This window comes from Periplaneta americana, chromosome 10 (assembly GCF_040183065.1).
Source record: "Periplaneta americana isolate PAMFEO1 chromosome 10, P.americana_PAMFEO1_priV1, whole genome shotgun sequence".
NCBI classification, from domain to species: domain Eukaryota; kingdom Metazoa; phylum Arthropoda; class Insecta; order Blattodea; family Blattidae; genus Periplaneta; species Periplaneta americana.
The window spans coordinates 130014895-130035672 of NC_091126.1; the positions used below are offsets into that span (position 1 = coordinate 130014895).

At 34.9% G+C, this 20778-nt stretch overlaps 1 protein-coding gene across 2 annotated transcripts in view; it reads right to left on the bottom strand.

Annotated features, from left to right (window-relative positions):
• Hem (Nck associated protein 1 Hem) overlaps nt 1-20778 on the bottom strand; it is a 155724-nt gene that overhangs the window by 72602 nt on the left and 62344 nt on the right. For both annotated transcript variants that reach the window (XM_069838143.1, XM_069838141.1), the window contains 4 exons: nt 14297-14416; nt 14055-14191; nt 11931-12178; nt 1860-1962 (listed from right to left, as the gene is read on the bottom strand). In XM_069838143.1, the coding sequence (XP_069694244.1) occupies nt 1860-1962; nt 11931-12178; nt 14055-14191; nt 14297-14416 (608 nt within the window). The remainder of the gene's footprint in view (nt 1-1859; nt 1963-11930; nt 12179-14054; nt 14192-14296; nt 14417-20778) is intronic.

Here is a 20778-nt window from a genome sequence, read left to right on the forward strand (position 1 = left end):
ATTATGTTTACATTCCTTCATATAAAGTAACTAATAATAATGTGTTAAAATGTAATTGTAGCCATTTCTGGAAAATTTTTCTTTTGTGGAATAAGCCCTTTTACCTGAACACCAATATAAAACATTTCATAGTGTGTTTTGGGAAAGCCATTGATTTAATTCGTAGATTCCATTATCGATATTTTACGCAAATTATGCATAATTTACATTGGGTAGAAAACTAAATTTTACATGATTTTCTACGCAACATAATAAATTCTTTTCATGGAAATAAGAAAGTTAAATTTTCTTCTGTGTGCTTGAAGAAGTTTGTTGCTGTGCTTTTAATTAATTGCGCAGTTTTTAATTTCAAGTTTTGGGGAAATAAAACCAAGTTCTTCATACTTCCTACAGAAAGGCCTTTCTGCATACGACATGTCGATGTCGTCTTCAACTTTTATTTTTAATCCATTTTTGAATCTTGCGTACACCACTTTTAACACTTGAATATAATTAATTGATGAACTAGTGGACTTACTCGTGTTAAATATGTAATATTTATTTTTAATACAGGAGCTTACTAACTCAAAAATCACTGATTATAAACTCTTACTGAATGCTTTGGGACTGTGCTGTGAACTGAATATGATTATATTATTCCATCCTTTTAAAATTTCTAGACTATCAGATACCAATATGAACATGAACATTCTACAAGTATGTAGTAAAAGCCAAAGGTGTCGACTTTGGGAAAGTGACCACAAAGCGTTTTTCAAAAGAACAACAAATTTTGTGTTTCTTTCTTTTAATATTGTTCTTTGTGAACAGGACGACTTCTGTAATCAGTGGATAAAGGAAAATAAATGAAGTCAGTATTATGTACAAAGACACTATCTATTATCACAATAATATAAGAAGTTCGGCAAACAATAAAATAAAATGAAATAAAAGTAAAAGATGCCAGTGGAAATTGTGGAAGAAACAATGATTAAGTGTAATTTATATGATGAAAACCATCGGAATTTTTAGATGAGTAATAAACTCTGAGATCTGTAATGATTTGACAGAAATTCTAAAATAATTTAAAATTTTCTAGTCCTCAATAAGTTCAATAAACAAAGTACAAAAGGCATCATTACTCAATGAGTTGTACAGTAGTTGCTTGTAGTTGCACGTTGTGTAAAGGCGAGTTGTATGTAGTTGTGTGCTGTTGCAAGGAGTTGATCGTCTGGAAGCTGCCTTAAATTTATTTGTAAGAGTGTAAAGTGACTTTTGCGCCACTCTCTATTTACGGGTTGTTTTCCATTATGTTGATAAAATTTTGTGTTGGATACTGCTATAGCAATTGTAAGTACGGACACTGATTTTGATTGTCAATCAAATGTAATATCAAAATTCGTCTACAGTGAAGTACTTAATTATCTGTTATTACAACACTAAGAAAAATAGACTGTGTTCCACTATTACATCAGTGGTATATTTACAGTATACCACGATTAATGTTGGACAGGTATTTTCTGATGAATTGTATCATCGTCATCGTCATTTTTGTCATCACCATCACCATCATATGTTCTTGAACTCTCATTATTATTATTTAAATCAGTGAGATAACTATGATATTGAGACTATAGAAATTAGGCTGGCAAGCAAAATCAAAATACCAAAAACTCCTGCCTTGCAGTTGCTCTTTCCACCACAAATTCCATTGGAATTACTAGGAAATTGAACTTGAAAAGCTCTCAGCTAATTTAAGTATGGATGGGCCTTGTAATATGACGAAGACAGAAATATATACATCATTAAAAATGCGAGTTTATTTATAGTATAATGTGCATTAAAAATCAGTCAGATGAGGAAAATTCATAATCTTGACTTACCACTGGGTGTATAAAGCTGCTACAGTCTTCTCTCCATGACTATCCATTGACTGCGTTTGTTGAAGCAAAGCATTGTTAAACACCCTCGTGATGTCAATGTGGACTGAAAATCATAACATATACATCAAATTTGGCAAAAAATTACCCTGGTGTGATTGATTTTCATCTTGTAATATTTCATTCTATCATCTGAGGAAGATTTTATTTTCCATTACACAATATATATACATACATACATACATACATACATACAGGATGGAAGGTAAGGTAGTACGTTAATTGTAGGATGTGATTCCTTAAAATATAACTAACAAAGAAGTCTAATACCAATTTGCTCGTTTTTGCGAGGTTTTTTAAGAAATAATACTTTTATACCGACATTTTTATCGTGAATTTTACGAATACTGTTTAAAATATGATTTAATTTCTTGTATAACAGTGAAGAGAATGTTTATTATGTTCACGTTGCAGCAGTATTTTAATTAGAAAATTCACAGATTTCGAATTAATCAATTAAAGAAACATTGGAAACATTGATTGTTGGGTCACCTACACAAGGTCTAACGATCTGGCATCGCTATCCGGACAGCAGACAGTTCGCCTAGTACTCGCAACTGATCAGCTGTTGTGATGTTTACATTGTTTAGTGTGCAGTTGGACGTACAGCGATACAGTTTAATTTATTTCAAAACTACGTGATGTCAGAGTTCACAAATCATGACTACTTAGACATGATCACGGCCGGAGAAGAAATTCGGAACAGTGAAGGATTACTGGCCAGAAGACTAGAAGATGTGAAAGCTGCACGCAAGCTGATGGTGGACATTTTGAACAGTACCTGTAAGATGTGAGTGGAATGTGGTTTATTATTCTTTATTTCATTATTGACGTCCAGAATTAGTGATTCGTAAAACAGCAAACTGTAATGTTAATTACATCTTGTTCACAAAGTTACATCAGTTTTCTTTTTTCATTAATTGTAATTGAAACTTCCATGCTGTCTTTTCACTAATTTGGACATAATTTCCTGACTTTCACGTTAAATTGTTAGTGTATTGCATTGTAAGTTGATAATTCTGTAGTCATTGTTGAACTGCACGTGAACACGAGCTATTTTGTTCATTCAGGTTATTAATTTACATTTTCTGACACTAAATTCACAAACTAAACAAATAACAGTTACATCCCTATCCGGAGTTTACGTAGGTCATTTTTGTGCGAAGATTTATCCCCAGGTTAGCTCGCGAAGTATTGCACCAAAGCTCAGTACATTTGTTTGCTGATGCCTTCCCCCTCACCTGCTGCAAGGTACACAGTGAAAGGTAGTTCAACTTAACCCACCCCCTTCAAGTCGCTGACAGCATGGGGTGTGGGGTACTAGTTATGCGGCGTTGAGACATCTTGCAATTGCCATCAGCACTTTCAAAACACTTGTAATTATTTTGTAAGGCCTATGATTTATTTTATTTGACAAAACTTACTCTAAATAATGAGATCTATGGCTCCTGTCAATGTACTACCTTACCGTCCACCCTGTGTGTGTGTGTCTATATATATATTCAGATTCAGTTTTACTACAGGAGAAAGATTCAATGATCATCGATGATTAAAAATGACGATAACAGAATCTTGTTATCTCATGTTATATTGACAATTCCTTCCGAAAATAAAACCTACTCACACATGAACAACTATATTTTAGGTGTCAACTTTGAATAAAACTATGTATCCTACTACGAGAAATACCATCCTACAACACTAACACAATGATTTAGTTTACTGAATTATTATTAAATCAATTACATTTCTTATAAAATTCAACAAAATGTTGTAAAACTCAATAAACAACAAATACTGTGTTCCCATAGAATGATGTATTTGTTTTCAGACTTCAACACTGAAATCAGCAGTTGACCAGGGGCATTGCATCCGTGAATGTAGTGGAAACATTGCTTCCCTTTTAATTTTTGAAGGAATGCTTTTTTATATGCATATGGATAAATTAAATTATTATTATTTTTTTATTCCATTATTTCATGCTCACACAATGTTTTGAATCAATGAATTCGAATGTGCAGGCGATCTGAGATGTTAGCTTCCAACTACCTGCTTGTGAAAATGAATTGTTGGGAAGAAAAAGGGAGACAGTGAGAGAGAAGCATAATGCTTTCCTTCTCTTTAAACCTGTGAAATATGTAAGATAAGAATAGCTTCTAGCCTATTTCCGATGCTTCTCAGCTATACTGACAACAAACAGCATGTGGTACTGTTCACAATGTGATACTATTAAATTACTATATTATTAGTAATCACATATCGATGGCTGAGTCAACCTGGTTGGCAAGTTGGTATAGCGCTGGCCTTCTATGCCCAAGGTTACGGGTTCGATCCCGGGCCAGGTCGATGGCATTTAAGTGTGCTTAAATGTGACAGGCTCATGTCAGCAGATTTACTGGCATGTAAAAGAACTCCTGCAGGACAAAATTTCGACACATCCGGCGACACTGATATAACCTCTGCAGTTGCGAGCGTCGTTAAATAAAACATAACATTTAACATTCGATGGCTGAGAACCAGACTGTTCTAAGTCCAACTTTTTATCAGAAAGAAATCTGTGTTTCATTTCTTGTCTGCAAATATGAATCGAACAAAATTGTAAATATTCCTTTCCATAAGGTTGCTAAGAAGCTATTCCAAATTGTTTCATGAAGCTTTGAATGTCAGGAGTTTAAATAGCTCTCCTGAAAAAAAAAATTGTAAAATGGACTTGGAACAGTCTGGTTCTGGGCCATCGATATGTTAATATTACAACTATAAAATATAACATTAGGTCTTACTTATGGCTTTTAGAGAACCCAGAGGTTCACTGCCGCCCTCACATAAGCCCACCAAATGTCTCTATTCTGAGCAAGATTAAACCTGTCTTTACCATCACATCTCACCTCCCTCAAATCAATTTTAACATTATCCTCTCATCTATGTCTCGACCTTCCCAAAAGTCTTTTTCCCCCCGGCCTCCCAACTAACACTCTATATGCATTTATGAATTCACCCATACATATTACATGCCCTATAACATTAGACTTACTAGTAAATAATAATAATAATAATAATAATAATAATAATAATAATAATAATAGTAGTAGTAGTATATAATCACTAAACACGAATAAGTGGTTTTCGTGATTCTGTCTGTCCACCTGTCCATGTTCATAGCACCGAAGTTATTCAAATGATGTTAGTCACATGATGAACAGACCTAAGATATTTTAACTCTAAAAAAAGCATGATTAGGCCCCTAAAACATATTTTAAAATATTAAAATAGGCTCTAAAATATTATTTTAGGCATTTTATAGGCCAGATCAGAAGAGGGCAGCAATGTCAGAATTAAGATATGGAAGACTAATTATGTAATAAATGCAAATTTGATTTCATTATAGTCACCTTAGAAGGGGACAGCAATGTTAGAATTAAAATGCAGACAGTTAAAATTATATACCTAAATTAAATTGTATAAATTTGATGTCACATATATTAGGCATCTTAGAAGAGGACAGCAAACTCTGAATTAAAAGAGAAGCTAGGGGGTTTATTGAATCCTGCAACTGTGTGGAATGTGGCTGCTCAAGCCACTAGTAATTTTTATACTTGGTTATTTAATGATGCTTTATCAACTACTGGATATTTAGTGTCGATGGAATTGGTGAAGATAGCGTGATGGTATTTAGCAAGACGAGACCTAAGATTCGCCATATATTACCTGACATTCTTCTTACAGTTGGGAAAAACCTTGAAACCACAGTTATGATTGATATTTTAAGTTATTTTTATATGCAATTTTTATTTTTATTACTCTTCCTGGTTAATTATTAATGATTACATGTTAACAGAGTCATTTTTTCAACATTCACAAAGCAATTGTTTTTTCAATTATGTATTATAATAAATTCTGTAAAAACATAAATTTAGACACTGAGAATGTTTGCATGGATCACAATCATAATCCAAGAGTGCAAAAACATAATTACGCACCAAGAAAACACTAGCTTAACACTTGTCAATTATGACAAACTGAGAGGTTAGAGAAATAAAAGAACGAAAGGTTCCCGATGGCAGATACAGTAAGTGCTGCCATCTCGAATTACTAAACAAAAATAAAGTTCTGGATCACTATTGTGATTATATATATATATATATATATATATATATATATATATTTTTTTTTTTAGTATAGATGGCTGAGTCTCTGACAAATAGCAACATAGATATAACAGTCAAAATTAATAAACAAGATCATCCCCCAGGCACATCAAGAAGCACAGCCACAGAGTATAAAAATGCAAACAACTCCGAGACAAAATGGCTCTGAATTTATACTGATGGCTCAGTAGATAAACTGAAGGATAATGTTGTGCGTGATATCATTGTAAATATTTCTCTCATTATTTTCCACTGTCAAAAGCATCTACAAGTTTTGATGGAGAAATAGCTGCAATCCAAACAGCCCTGCAACAGATTCTAAACAGAACAGACCTTGAAGAAAAGTACTCACTGATACTATTTCTGAAATTTAACCAATAGAAAAGGTTTACAGTCCACTTGAGTCTATCTTCATCGAAGAAGTAAGACATAATTATTAACTATTCTAAACAAAATTTCAACAGATAATTCTGCAGTGGGTCCCTGCCCATGTAAAACTAGCAGGAAATGAGAAATCTCACCAGTTACCTAAAAAGAAGCTCTACAGACATCCAGAGAGATACAGCAACACTCAATGAGAAACTAAATACCATTAAAATCAATATAAAACAAAAAATTACGATTTTCTAAACAAAACAAACGCTACTCTTCTAATATAAGGAAAACAGTTAAATTTTAAGATATTACACTAAAATTAGAGAAAGAAAGCAGTATTTCACTTTACACTAGCTACAAGACATGATTGCTTTGGAGAACATCTGCAAAGATTCGGATTTATAGAGGACAATTTATACAAATTCTATTCCACTGACAAAATATTAAACTCAGAATATTATCCGGAATATATGGAGCCAAAAAAAGTGTGTTCATGACAAGAAGATACATAAACTATATTGGCTGGCTAGGAAAATATTGATGTAATCATAATCCCTCACATTAGAACAACAACAACTATTTCAACAAACGAATTTAATTACTAGTCTATCGAATATAAAATGAGGTTTAGTAGAATTACTACAATTGAATTGAATGATATTGAATATGAAACGACGATAGTTGTAAAATGAGTGTAGTCTAAGCTCCAATGTACTAAGAGCATTTTAGAGCCAGTTCAGAATTGTGACGTACCAATATCTAAAAATAATTGAGACAGTCTTTCATGTTCAGACTTTAATTAAAATAAACAGTTAGGATGAGGTAACCGGAAGCATATAGCCATGTGAAAATAAAAAATAACTTTTGAACTTCATTACCCTCTTGTAAAGGAAGAGAGGAGAAATAAAATTCCTTCCACCTTTTTAGACATATCAAATACAATAAGAGTTCATGATTTTTCAGTGTAGTTCACATTCATTAAATTGATTTTGTGAATAATTTTTTTAGTTGGTTATTTGACAACACTGTATCAACTACTAGGTTATTTAGCGCCGATGAGATTGGTGACAGCAAGATGGTATTTGGCGAGATGAGGCTGAAGATTCGCCATAGATTGCCTGACATTTGTCTTATGGTTGGGAAAAACTTAGGAAAAAACCCAACCAGGTAATCAACCCAAGCAGGAATTGAACCCACACCCCAGCGCAACTCTGGATCAGCAGGCAAGCACCTCAGCCAACTGAGCTATGCCAGTAGCTCTTGTGAATAATACAGATTAAGTAACGAAAAAATTATATAGTAAAATTCTTCGTAACTGGCACCCAAATAACCGGCAATACCAAAACAATCTCTGATTCCAGTGATGAGGCCGAAGAAATCAACATTTACAAGGAGTGTGGCATCTTCCCCTTTGAGTATTAACAGAATGTAAGTAAAGTAGAGTCTGTTTCATTTGATACACTTTTATTGTAATATTAATGATATTTCCATAATCTGTGGTAATATACTCTATATATGATTTACATACATGTTCACATTAGTTTTTATTCTGTCATAATTATTTAGCTGTGTACATTAACCTTCAGACTACCAAGCGGGGTCAGAAGAGACCCCAATGCAAATTTTTTAATTATTTTCATGGGAAAACGGTACCTGTGCACATTGATACTTCTTGTTATTGTCAGATTTGTTTATCGCGTCATGTCTGTCGTGTTGGTTATGTAAGTGTTCCATCCCTAAGGGGATAATATTAATTTTTGTTCAGTGGGGTCTCTGTTGACCCCTCTTGGTAGTTTGTGTTGTACAAAACTTTTGTCACCAGTTTATTTTCTTTGCCCATTGTTGTTGTTGGTAAGCCTTTCAGGTATCTCAAATTGTTTGTACATTGTTGTTGGGAATCTGTCTACACTTTTAGTTCAGTAGATTACTGGTTTAGATTGAGTTGTACACTATTACTCTTCTTGATACATAAAAATGTCAGGAAGGAAAATATATAAATCCATGGCGCTACAGCCCTTTGCAGGGCCAAGACCAACCAGCCAGCTGCTGGCCTCACGTCCACATGCCGAAGCAGAGGTGGACGATCATCCAACCAGAATGAAGGTATCGTGTGGTTAGCACGATGTTCCCCCTAGCCGTTATAGCTGGTTTGCGAAACCGGATTTTCGCTACCCATCGTAGCTCCCCAAGTGTATCACGTTGCTCTGTGGGCACCGGTCCCATACACTGGCCGAAATTTTATGAGATAATTTCTTCCCCCATGAGGACTTGAACCAGCGCACATTCCGTAACGTGAGTCGTAGGCAGGATGCCTTTGACCACGACGCCACGGAGCGGGAGAGGAAAATATATGACATACATAAGCAGGAACATGTTGGTGAAGTGACTCGTATGATACAGAGTGAGAGTGAGAGTGAAAATTAAGAAGTAGTTGATCTGTGAGAATTAGAAGAGAATAATAGAAGAGGTTGAAGAAGTAGCAGATGAAATAGAAAATAGTGATACTGATGTTGATGTTGAAGATGAAAATGATGATATGCGGATTGATGAAAATTATACGAGTAAAAATGGAATGTCTTGGTCTAAAAGTCCACCAAAAGCCACGCGTTTCTTTCCGAGGACGCTGCCCTTTCATTGTTTATATGAAGTCAAAAGCTGCTAAGTATGAAATGAAAATGTGTGTCCTGGTTATAAACTTACTGGTGTACACTGGAAAAGAAGGGGCTGCTACTGAAAAAAATCAATGTCAAAGAGTAGTGTTTGATCTAACCAGCTGCCTACAAGGAGGATACGGCATTATGACAGATATTCTTTCTTACATCTATTCCACTTGCAAGTGAACTTTACAAGAAATATTTGACACTGTGTGGAACAATGAGAAAGAATAGGCAAGGAATACCCAAGGTATTGTTGCCTAGCCCTAAAATGGGGTGTCGATACTATGGACAAAAAACATACATACATTCAATGTCCTGTGTCTCCCTATGGGGAGCATAGGGCCACAACAGAAAAGCGCCATTTTGACCTATTTGCGGCCAAGGCCTTCACTTCTCTCCAGTTCTTCTTTAGATTTTGGGCTTCTTCTTGAACAGACCTCCGCCAGGTTATCTTGGGTCTTCCTCTTCTCTTATTCCCCTGAGGATTCCATTAGAGTTCTTCTTTAGCAATGTTTCCTTCTGAGCGTCTCAGGGTGTGTCCAATCCAGCGCCATTTTCTTCTTTTTATCTCCAGATCATTGGGCTTCTGTTGCATCTTCTTCCAAAGTAATGTATTGAAAATGACGTTCGGCCAATATGTTTTGTAAACAACGATTCACAAATGCTTGTAGTTCATGAGTGAGGTGTTTTGTCACTTTCCATGTCTCACTGCCATAGAGAAGAACTGATTTTACGTTGCTCTCAAACAAGTGCAGTCTATGGACAAAATGGTAAATGAATATTCTGTGAAAACAATCACAAGACGATGACCTTATGTCTTATTCCTGAACATTGTCGACATTGGGTGTCTCAATGCTTATATAGTATGGAAGGCGAAGAATCCACATCTTCAGTCAAGTTCTACGCATGGAAGAAGGAACTTTCTGCTCCAATTTGGGAAGGAGTCGATCATTCCGAAAGTGAAACGACGACTTCAGCATCCCACAGGATTTCACAAACCAGCAATAACTGCAATGAGATATCCTGTTCCTGAGCGAGAGCCTATGGGAAGAGAAGATGGTGAACCTCTAATCAAGCTATATAAAAAAGCTGATGCCAGTTGTGCCCTAGAAAAACTGACAGGAATGCTAGTGAATACTATGAAATGTGTAAATAAAATGCATGTGCGAAAGCCATATAAAGAAAATAACCAAAACAGTGTGTCTGCCATGCAGTGAAACTGTGAAGTGGACTTCAGGCGTGAAATTTGTTACATAAATTTCTTCTGCTCAGTTGTACCCCTATTTATTTTTCGTGAATATTTTTGCTCTTATTGTCAAAAATATACCTGCCCCAAATTAGTTTGAACTTTTAATTTGAATAGAAATTGTGAAAAAATTGAATGCATGAATACGAAATATGAAAAAGTGCACTAGAGAAGAAAATTTCAGTTAGGTTAAGGTAAAATTGGACTTGTTTGTTTCCGAACTCATTGTTTAAATATGTTACATTTTCAAAATGCACTATATTAATAATTTTCTTTAATTATTTTATTACATATTGTTTTCATTGTTCCTTTTAAAGCAATTTCTCCTCGGGGTCTAGACTGACCCCGCTTGGTAGTTGGTGTTGGTCTTAGAGCTTGGTAGTCTGAAGGTTAACGAAAGATGTGATCTATGTTTGTCTAAAATGATTTACATACATGTTTGCATTAGTTTTTTGTGATGTACACTAGCTGTGTACATTAACGAAGGATGTGATCTAAGTTATGTGTAAAATGATTTATATGCATGCCTATGTGTTCGAATTAGTTTTTTATTCTGCGGCACAAAATCAGCTGGCAAGTGCACGACATTCCATCTGTCTGTATCGGCAACACTGTCTCCCTCGGTCACGAGAAACATCAGAGCTGAAGAACGGCCGGTGGGACTGTAATATTAGGTATGAAGAAAGCATCATTCCGAGGAGTTATAGTAGGTTTATGTGCAAATTAATATACAAATCAATGTTTATATAAACATTGTGTTTCTAAATACAGGTATTCATTATGTGATTTAGCGTATGGGTAAGAAAGAATCATTGGCACATGTTTAGAACGCATATGCCTAGAACATTTTCTAGACAAAGGTCATTCAGTTCACTTCATGTGACAATGAGTTCGCGAGATATCCATTCCTTTTTTCAAGTTAGAGAATGAAATGGAACTGGACTTATTAGTAATAATGAAGTACAAAGTACCTGCTAATACTATGGATAATAGTATAAGTGTTGATGCATCCGCTATTATCACTGGTGATGACATTCAACCTGCAAATAGTGACCATACAAGTGATAACAAATGGCCAAGTGGACAAATATGAATCATCCCACAGAATCAGTGATGACACAATGATCTTCGTATCTGGTTACCTAAAGTAGGCAATATTTATTTTATATAATTGACATTTTTTTGTACTTAGTTAACCAAAGTATAGATTTCAGAGAGCTGAATATACGTTTATTTTTTCGTTGTTTATGCATAGGAATGTATTTGTCTTCTTTATGCATGTAGGTGCATTTGTATGCTCATGATAAGAGTACATATCTATGAATTAGATTATTTTATCATCCCACCACCCCATGGAAATAATTCTATCCCTGCCTATGGTACGTGTTTATACAATTCTGTTATAGTCTGAGGATTCGGTTTCACTATATCTACCCTGCAAAAGAAAATGTATAGTTATATTTGTTGATTTACAGTAATTCAATTAAATATAAATGTAAATCCTGTATTTCATATACACTTTACCACATTATGTGTAGTCTCGTTCAACTTACAGTTTAATAAATCAAGATAACTGAAAAAAAGTAATTACCATAATTCTCAACAGTTTGTAACACATTCATGTAAGCTCGAACACTTGCCAGCAGTTCCGATGGCTTGGCAATTTCACTAGTGTCAGAGTTGTACATCACCATCCCAACCAAAGCTCTTGCAAACCTGTTCTCCAGGTGTTGTGTTAGGTACTCCCGTGGGGCAAAAGTGTATTCCCACACATTGATTGTAGAACAATAGTTGATTGCAAAGCACAGCTCAGTTAGAGCCATGTGAAGTTTATCCATCCTGGGAAAATAAAATTAAAATATCAACAATTCAAACATATTTATCATCACATTGACTGATGTCTGAAAAGAAAAGCGAAAAATGTGAAATTTCAAAGTTTTCATAGTGAAGTCACCAAGGGTGCGGTACAGTTCATGTATTTTGTCAAGACACTCGCGATGTGCAGTACGGGAACAATGTTTCTGTGGAGGGCGTGAGAATAGAAGGGAAAGTTGGGCATGTGTCTACCAAGTTCTAGGCAAAGACAAACCCATTCCCCTATAATTCGTAAGTTGACTCATCCGATCTCGTGCACAGCAATGTAGGAAGAGTGGGGGAGTGTCTGGACATAATGCATGCGCTATACTCGATCAGTTAGAGTGAGGATCTCATACTCTATGCTAATAATACACTTTCAAAAATACTGTAATATGAAACATAAAGAGAAAGACATGATGAAGTTGAAACTTCTTAACAAGAAGTAAAAATTTAATTGAGTGTGAAAGATAAGTGAAGTACAAGATAATAGTTATTTACGATATAAATATCGTAATATATTACAGTAAGAGATAGAAAAATTGTTAAATGATCTAACATAAGTTACTTTCTGGATAGCCTTCAGAGTTGTAGTCAAATATCTCAGCTTTGGAATTATAAGTAATATCTTTTACGTGTATAATTCAGAAAACCGAAGTTCAATTTATTTCAGATACAATGACAAATAAGCAACTGACTACAGACTGGAATGTCCATAGTTCGATCCTGGGTGAATATGGTGTTTTCTCATTGCCAAACTTCCAGAACAGCCCTGAAGTTCACTCAGCATGCTATCAAATTGAGTACTGGGTCTTTCCAGGTGGCTAAAATGTGGTTGGAGGATGGTGCCAACAACACCACCACCTCATTCTAGAGTCAATGTCAAGAAAACAAAGTGCTCTACCTCCATACCCCACCCCAAGTGCCTTCATGGCATTTCTAGATTCCCTATACTTTATCTTTACAAGATTAAAAATAATGGAGATAATTATTACAGTTGTCTGAACACTATTTATTGATAAAATAAATAAAATAATAAAACTGGTTAGAAACCATACATGTTTCGGGGGCTATGCTCCCCCATCTTCAGTTTTTTTTTTGGTTGACCAGGTTTTCTTCTTCACTAGTAACCATGATTAAATACTTAAAAGGTCAAAATACAACAGTGTTCATAAGTGAAGATTAAAAATAATGGAGATAATTATTACAGTTGTCTGAACACTATTTATTGATAAAATAAATAAAATAATAAAACTGGTTAGAAACCATACATGTTTCGGGGGCTTTGCTCCCCCATCTTCAGTTTTTTTTTGGTTGACCAGGTTTTCTTCTTCACTAGTAACCATGATTAAATACTTAAAAGGTCTGAAGATGGAGGAGCATAACCCCCGAAACATGTATGGTTTCTAACCAGTTTTATTATTTTATTTATTTTATCAATAAATAGTGTTCAGACAACTGTAATAATTATCTCCATTTTTTTAATCTTCACTTATGAACACTGTTGTATTTTGACCTTTTAAGTATTTAATTGTCTTTACAATTATAAATAAATGTAGGTTAAGTCATATTTCAACCAATGGTATTGCTCATCCTAAAAAGTCAATGAAACTTACAGTAACTAATTCTTTCTGAAGAAGATTAAACAGTAAGGCAAATGCCAGGTAATCTATGGCGAATCCTCAGCCTCACTTCATCTCGCCAAAAAATTGTATAAATCTTGACTTCTTCCACATCTCAAAGCTTCAATGCTAACGTAAGATCTATGGAATATAATACAATAAATAAAATGAAAAAAATACTTCCAATGATAAAAGACAAATTCACTATGAGTCAAACTAAATTTACCATATATACTTACGTTGTGAGTTCTTCTCTAGTTTTCCTGTAGCTCTCCACACCTGGTTTTGCTATTTCTGGAGCACTCTTCTTGTTTTTGTCCTTCTTTTTCCTATTTACCACTTGAGAAATCAAAATGGCACAGTGTTTTGGAAGTAGCTGAATCACAATCAGAAACATTAAAAGTAAATATCAAGTTCTTTTATTTTACAAGACTCTCCTAATCCATTCCAATATAGGAATTAAATTTAAAATACGTATTACCTTGTCACTCATTGTACACTGCTCATCACAAATTGTTGTAATAATATTCTTTGCTTCTTTTGCCATTTCGTCTAGGAACATATTTACAACAGATAAACTACGCTCTCGGATATGGTGTCTCTGAAATTTCAAAAAGGAAATAAATACATAAATACATCTATAAATGCCCGAAGTGTTGTCTAAAATCAGTTTCATTGTATGCAAAATATATGAAAATGAACTGTTGTGGAATAGTAATGTATCAACAGCAACATCTAGAGCATATATAACTTTTATGTTATTGTTAAAAATTAAAATGTACCACACAGTATGTTTACAGTTTCCCATTAAAGCAAAACTTCTCTTTAGTGCACATGTCTCAGAAACTGAATGTGTCTGTTACTCGAAAAATTATAACATACATTTTGATACTTTCTATGTTGTAAGAATCTTATGACATACATAATGTAAGTTCAATTCTGTAAAGAGTACGGAGACATCTTTATTTTATTTCTTTTATTCATTCTTTAAAGAAGATGATTTTTAGTTAAGTTCATCTTATAATATAATTCTGAACTACTGTATACTATGTAATCACCCAGAGCCTGGGTAAGTGGTATGGAATTTCTCCTCTCGACACATATACTTGTGCATTCTGCACACTGGTAGACATCCATCATGGCTACTGAAGCTGACAAAGTCTTACAAAGTGTTTTACTCGCCTAATTTACCCAAAAAAGTGTTGAAATTATATTCCTTCCTCTTACATTATTTTACACTGGCTTAAATTTTTCATCACTTCTCAGTTCGTGTCATGATATGAAGGATATTTCCCATCAGATATAGATTTTCACTTCATCTAAATTATGTGGGTTTGTTTTGTACATTTTCTCCTTCACTGTGCCTCAGAGATAATAGTCACAGGGTGTAAGGTTAGGGGATGGTGGAGGCCAAACATTGATACACTGAACAACAAATTTTCACTTTTTGTCTTGCTCCGAAATAAAAATAGGTGAATATTACTAATATGTGTGTCCTAAATCCGAATATAAAACCCAAATTGCTCCATCACGTACCATTTTCCGAAGAAAGTGAATTGTATTTTTTATGAAAAAAAAAAAGTAGGGATTAAAATGCCACATAATACTTCAAAAATGTGTACTGGATACAAAAATGATGTTACATAGTTTAAAACACAAAAAGCATAACAACAATAAAAATATTTCATGCGTATAATGAGAAAATCTCGGAATTTGAACATAGCATTTAAAAGAATTTTCTGGATGACTTCCATTTATAATTAGAACCGGGACTGTCTTTACAAGGAATCAACAATAGTCTGCAAGCATGCTGGGTGATGATCTTCCTTTACTATATCGCCTTTGCATTTCAGATATTTCTTGATGAAATCTCTCCTCATGCTGGTCACTTACTGCTCCAAGTTTAGAGGAAATAAATCCAAATGAGAATGTAAAAGTGTATTTTGAGAGTCATCTTACACCCCATTTTCCCATATGCACTTAACATGGTTTCCACAAGTTCGATGTAGTTGTCTGCCCTAGAATTTCCAAGGAAATTTGAGAAAACATCTCTGGAAGCGCACCATGCCATTTTTTTGTAATGGAAAATTTTTCCTCAAACAAAGAGTCAGCCATGACTTTGTGAATTTGTGGACTGGTGAAAATGCCCTCTTTTAATTTACCTTCACTCAGACTGATAAACTTTTCTTTTAAATATTCAAAATCACGCCCTTGTTTGTTCATTGCATAGACCTCACTTTGAACTGTTCTGAAATTTACTGAATAGAAGGGACCAATATCTGTTTATTTATTAGAAATACAAAAGAACATGCCAACAACCATAAGAAACCGGAAATAGGTCATAAACTCATAAAATGCATTAGCTTTTGTTATGGTTCATAAGCCCCAAACCGCGCCAGATGTTTCCTGGGGAGCGCTTATCAAAAGGTGAAATCATAGTATACCTTAAACACCTTACGTAAAACGAAGAAAAGAGACGCATTTTTGGATTCAGCACACACAACACCATAAGGGACACATTGTTTTAAGTCGGAGCAAAATTCTTGTTGTTCAGTGAATCACTCTGTCTTTGAACACATCACAATTTCCCTGGAAAGAAATATTGGCGACATGTGCTTTGCAGTATCCTTTTCAAAGAAGTTTTAATAATTTCCCTTTCACACAGTTCATTGAAAAATTTTGCAAAATCAGAGTAATTAAAATATCGTTTAATGTCTGTTCAAAAATAAGTTGATCCAGTAATTTCTTTGACACAAATGGTATATCAAACACCAATTTTCTGGTCGTGATGAGGCACTTCATGGAGGAGGTCTGATTTTTCTGCATTCCAATAATAGATTATTCTGAGAATTTCGTTATTCATGCAGGTGGAACTAGATCTCGTCTCGAAAAGGGATGGTTCTGTCCATCAAGAACACGGTTCAAAACCCACTTACTAAAACTGTGCCTAAAAACCAATCTCCTGGTCTTAATTCTTGTATTACTGTTTCAGTTTCCATAATTTTGTTGCTTTCAGAACTGAACCATATGGAATTCCTGTTTGCTGAGAAAGCTTCCAAGGGTAGATTTCTTAACGAAAATTTTCTAGTTGAAATGCAATATCATGAAAGTTTCCTTGGTGAGTACTCGAAACATACATCTGGATTATTTGTCTACAAGACTTCGTTTTCTTAATTTTTCTACTAAATGAACAGTTGAACATCTTGGAACATCAACACCAGGAAATTATAGCTCAAATCACCTTCATACTTATCGAGCAGATTCTGGCAGCATGTATGAATCGTATATGAACACTTTTTTTTTTCGATCAGAAAGAGACATTCACTTATCTTAACCTGCATTGAAGGGGAACAAACATGCACTACTGACTGAAAGTTATCTCATTCGATTTGCTGTTGTAGGCTACACAAGAGAGATTATTATTAGACTGTATTATTGATTGGCGCAGGTTAAACAAGGATTCTCTGTTATCTGCCACACAGAACTATTTTATCATTCTCAATACCATATAAATTATGTCAGCAAGCAAAAGATTAGTGTGTGCACACAGAGAGTAAAAACACTGTACCACAGACCCAGCCCTGGTTGATCACCTAGTATTTTAAAGCCAATGATTACAAGACTTTTACAAGTTAATGTTTATTATTTAATTAAATTTAGTGAACATACTGAAAAACATTAGCAAAAAAATCAAAGAAAATAGAAAATCAAAATGTTTCTACATTTAAGTGCGACAGTATTCATAGTATGTTTTAAATCACGTTGTTTGGCGACATAATGCAACAATTCACATCAGATGACGGTAGCATTCGGTTGTTAATGAGCTGCCATTGTGTTGTTCGGCATGAAAGTGTGGACTGCAGTGCAACATGCTTTCACAGTAGAGGCCTACTTCAAGAACGATTCTTACATTTCTATACAGCATATATTCAGGAGATACTTCAACTTAGGTCAACATGGAAGAGTGCCAGATACTCGAACCATTGCAAGGTGAGTTAGTTCCTTTAGAAACAATGCATCTGCCTGTAATCATAAACCAAGATGGAGGGAAAGGACAGTGCAAAAGATCATTTCACAGAACGTTATTTCTCGATATGATGACATCCCTTGGCCATCCTGGTTCCCGGATCTGGTAACTGCTGACTTCGTTTTATGGAGGTTGCAGATATCTCAAGCAAGAAGTCTTCCAAACATATCCTACCACCATCTTGGTATTGAAGAAGAGTATCAGGGCTGCAGTCAACACTATCCCAGCAAAATATACGAAAATAGTAATGGACAGCTTATCTTTTAACACTGATAGGTAAATTGTATTCCTTTTTCTTGTATTTGAGACTGAAAAAAATAAATAAATGGCATTTTTCACTTATGTTGCGACTTTAAAATGCCCTATGAATGCTGCCACACCCTGTATACTTTTACACTGCTTGAATTGATATGTGTTTCTACATCAAGAATGATCAATACTCGTAATTCTGACACCATACTTCTACAGTATAGTGGTTAACAGGAGTAGATGTAATGAACTCTGGCAAAGAGTAGTGCAGGTTTGGAATTTTTCACAAATTATACAATTTTAACATTCTACATGTGTAACAGTGTATTTGCACCTGTCAATGGAAATGTACACTATTGAGAAGAGCACATATAAAGTTGTAAAGCTAAGAGTGTCTGGTACTGAGAGATATCAAACATTACTGTATCTACTTACTAACAAGGTTAGTGCACGAACCACAAGGACTTGATTTTAATGTATTACTCGTCATATTTTCATAGAACAGCATTTAGAATTGTATTCTAACATCTCATTTCTTAACTTTAGAATATCTTACATCTATTTATTGAATACAAGTCAGTGGCATTCATAGAAATTGCATCACATTAAGAAAATCTGTAATTTAAATATTTCCCTCCATTTTACTTGTCATTTTTAACAATAGAAATACATAGCATCTACATTGCGATCGTAATTGTTGGTAAATAAAGCTATCACAACTGATTATTGCATCATTCACTTTACTATAGTAAAAAGACAGTCCACATGTCCCATGTTTCCATTTAACAGTTTGGAGTTAGTATGTTAATGTGGCAAAATTTATGCTGTTGATACCACACAAGACGAGTGTAACAACTATGTAAAGATTAATTTTTTTTTTTGGTCCTATAGAATTTATCTGCTATGGTAACAATTGTTGTTAGAGAAGAAAAATTCGTTCTGGTGCAGGGGATCGAACCCGGGTCCTTGGTTCTACGCACCAAGCACTCTAACCATTGAGCTACGCTGAAGTTCAATCCACAGCACTGGATCGAATCTCTCTCATCTAGTATTTTTCCCTTTGTGGTCTTACTTCATGTTTGACAAAATATGTAGACATGTTATATTAAGTCAACTGCTATTATACAAGGAATAATGTATAATGGCAGTTGACTTAATATAACATGTCAACATATATGTCGAACATGGAGTAAGGCCACAAAGGGAAAAACACTATACCTGTTTTTTTAAAGATGGGACATGACAGTTAAACGGCCGAACTTGGAACTACAGTGCTATGTTGTCAATATGGACTACGACGCTGCCAGCTGATGGAAGCTAACAATTGACGTTAAGATGCCTGATGTTAAAACATCCATTGACAATTGATGCGAAGGTAAGAAAACAATTAAAAAATTGACAGAGAATCAAAGACGAAATGTACCAATGCTAACATTGTGTGTACAATAAATGTCGCCAAGAGAGCTATTAAGCACTCGCCATGTGGGAACGGTAAGTTTGGCAACTCAACCGTTGTTACCATAACAACAGGCCTACCACGCTATGTGACATTCAGTTGTTTTTCCGATCGTAACGCTCCTGTCATGTCCCATCTTTCAAAAAAACAGGTACAGAAGAGAGAGATTCGATCCAGTGCTGTGGATTGAACTTCAGCGTAGCTCAATTGTTAGAGCACTTGGTGTGTAGAACCAAGGACCCAGGTTCGATGCCCGGTGCCGGAACGAATTTTTCTCCTCTAACAACAAGAGAGTAACTATTGCTTTGAGTAAGAAAGGTTATTCCAAGCATGAAATAGCTATTCAACTGTACTGTGACCAGTCCACAGTGTCCCATTTACTTTCCAAACTATCAAAAACAGGATCAGTTGATAGAAAAGTTGAAACTGAAGAAAAAAGCTGTCAACTTCTGCTGAAGACCGAATTTTGAAGAGATTAAGCTTGAAGAATCGACATATTTCATCCACATAATTAAAATGTGAATGGGAAGAGCACTCTGGTGTAAAAGTTAGTGCAGTCATAGTACAAAGGCTACCATTTCAATGACTTTCAGGCTGCCATTCATGAAAGAAGCTTCTTCTTACTAAGGAAATGAAGAAGCAGTTGCAGTGGACCAAGGAACATCAAATGGTCTGAAGGGCAGTGGAAGAAAGTAATTTTTTGTGATAACTCTAATTTTAATCTGCATGGCTCAGATCGTGTATAGTATGTGAGAAGAAGGAAGGGCAAAGAATTCCATCTAGACTTCGTGATGACCACAGTGAAGCACCCTCAAAGTCCGATAGTTTGGGAGTGTATTTCATAACATGGTGTTGGCAGGACAGGATGGACTACATTCTGTGAATGCTAATAAAGGCCTGGACATTCTGGAAAGAAAATTATTACTAGGGAACGGAATTTGGAGTAGTAAAAGCTAGTATTGGCATCTACACAGCCATTTGTTTACAACCCTTTATACCAAGTCCTCCCCTCCATGACATACTCGCAGATCTCTGCATGTCAACAACAGGTGAATGGGACAGTTGTCGCATAAGAACGTCAACATGCAGGTTTGTAGTTCAGAGTAGTGAAGTGCAGGTACAATGCCGAAAGTGAAACCAACTAACAATACAAAATTGAAAGACTATAGGCTATTTGTAAAAGCTCCAGATCGAGTATCAAAATTCAGGAAACAATTCCCGATGACGCGGC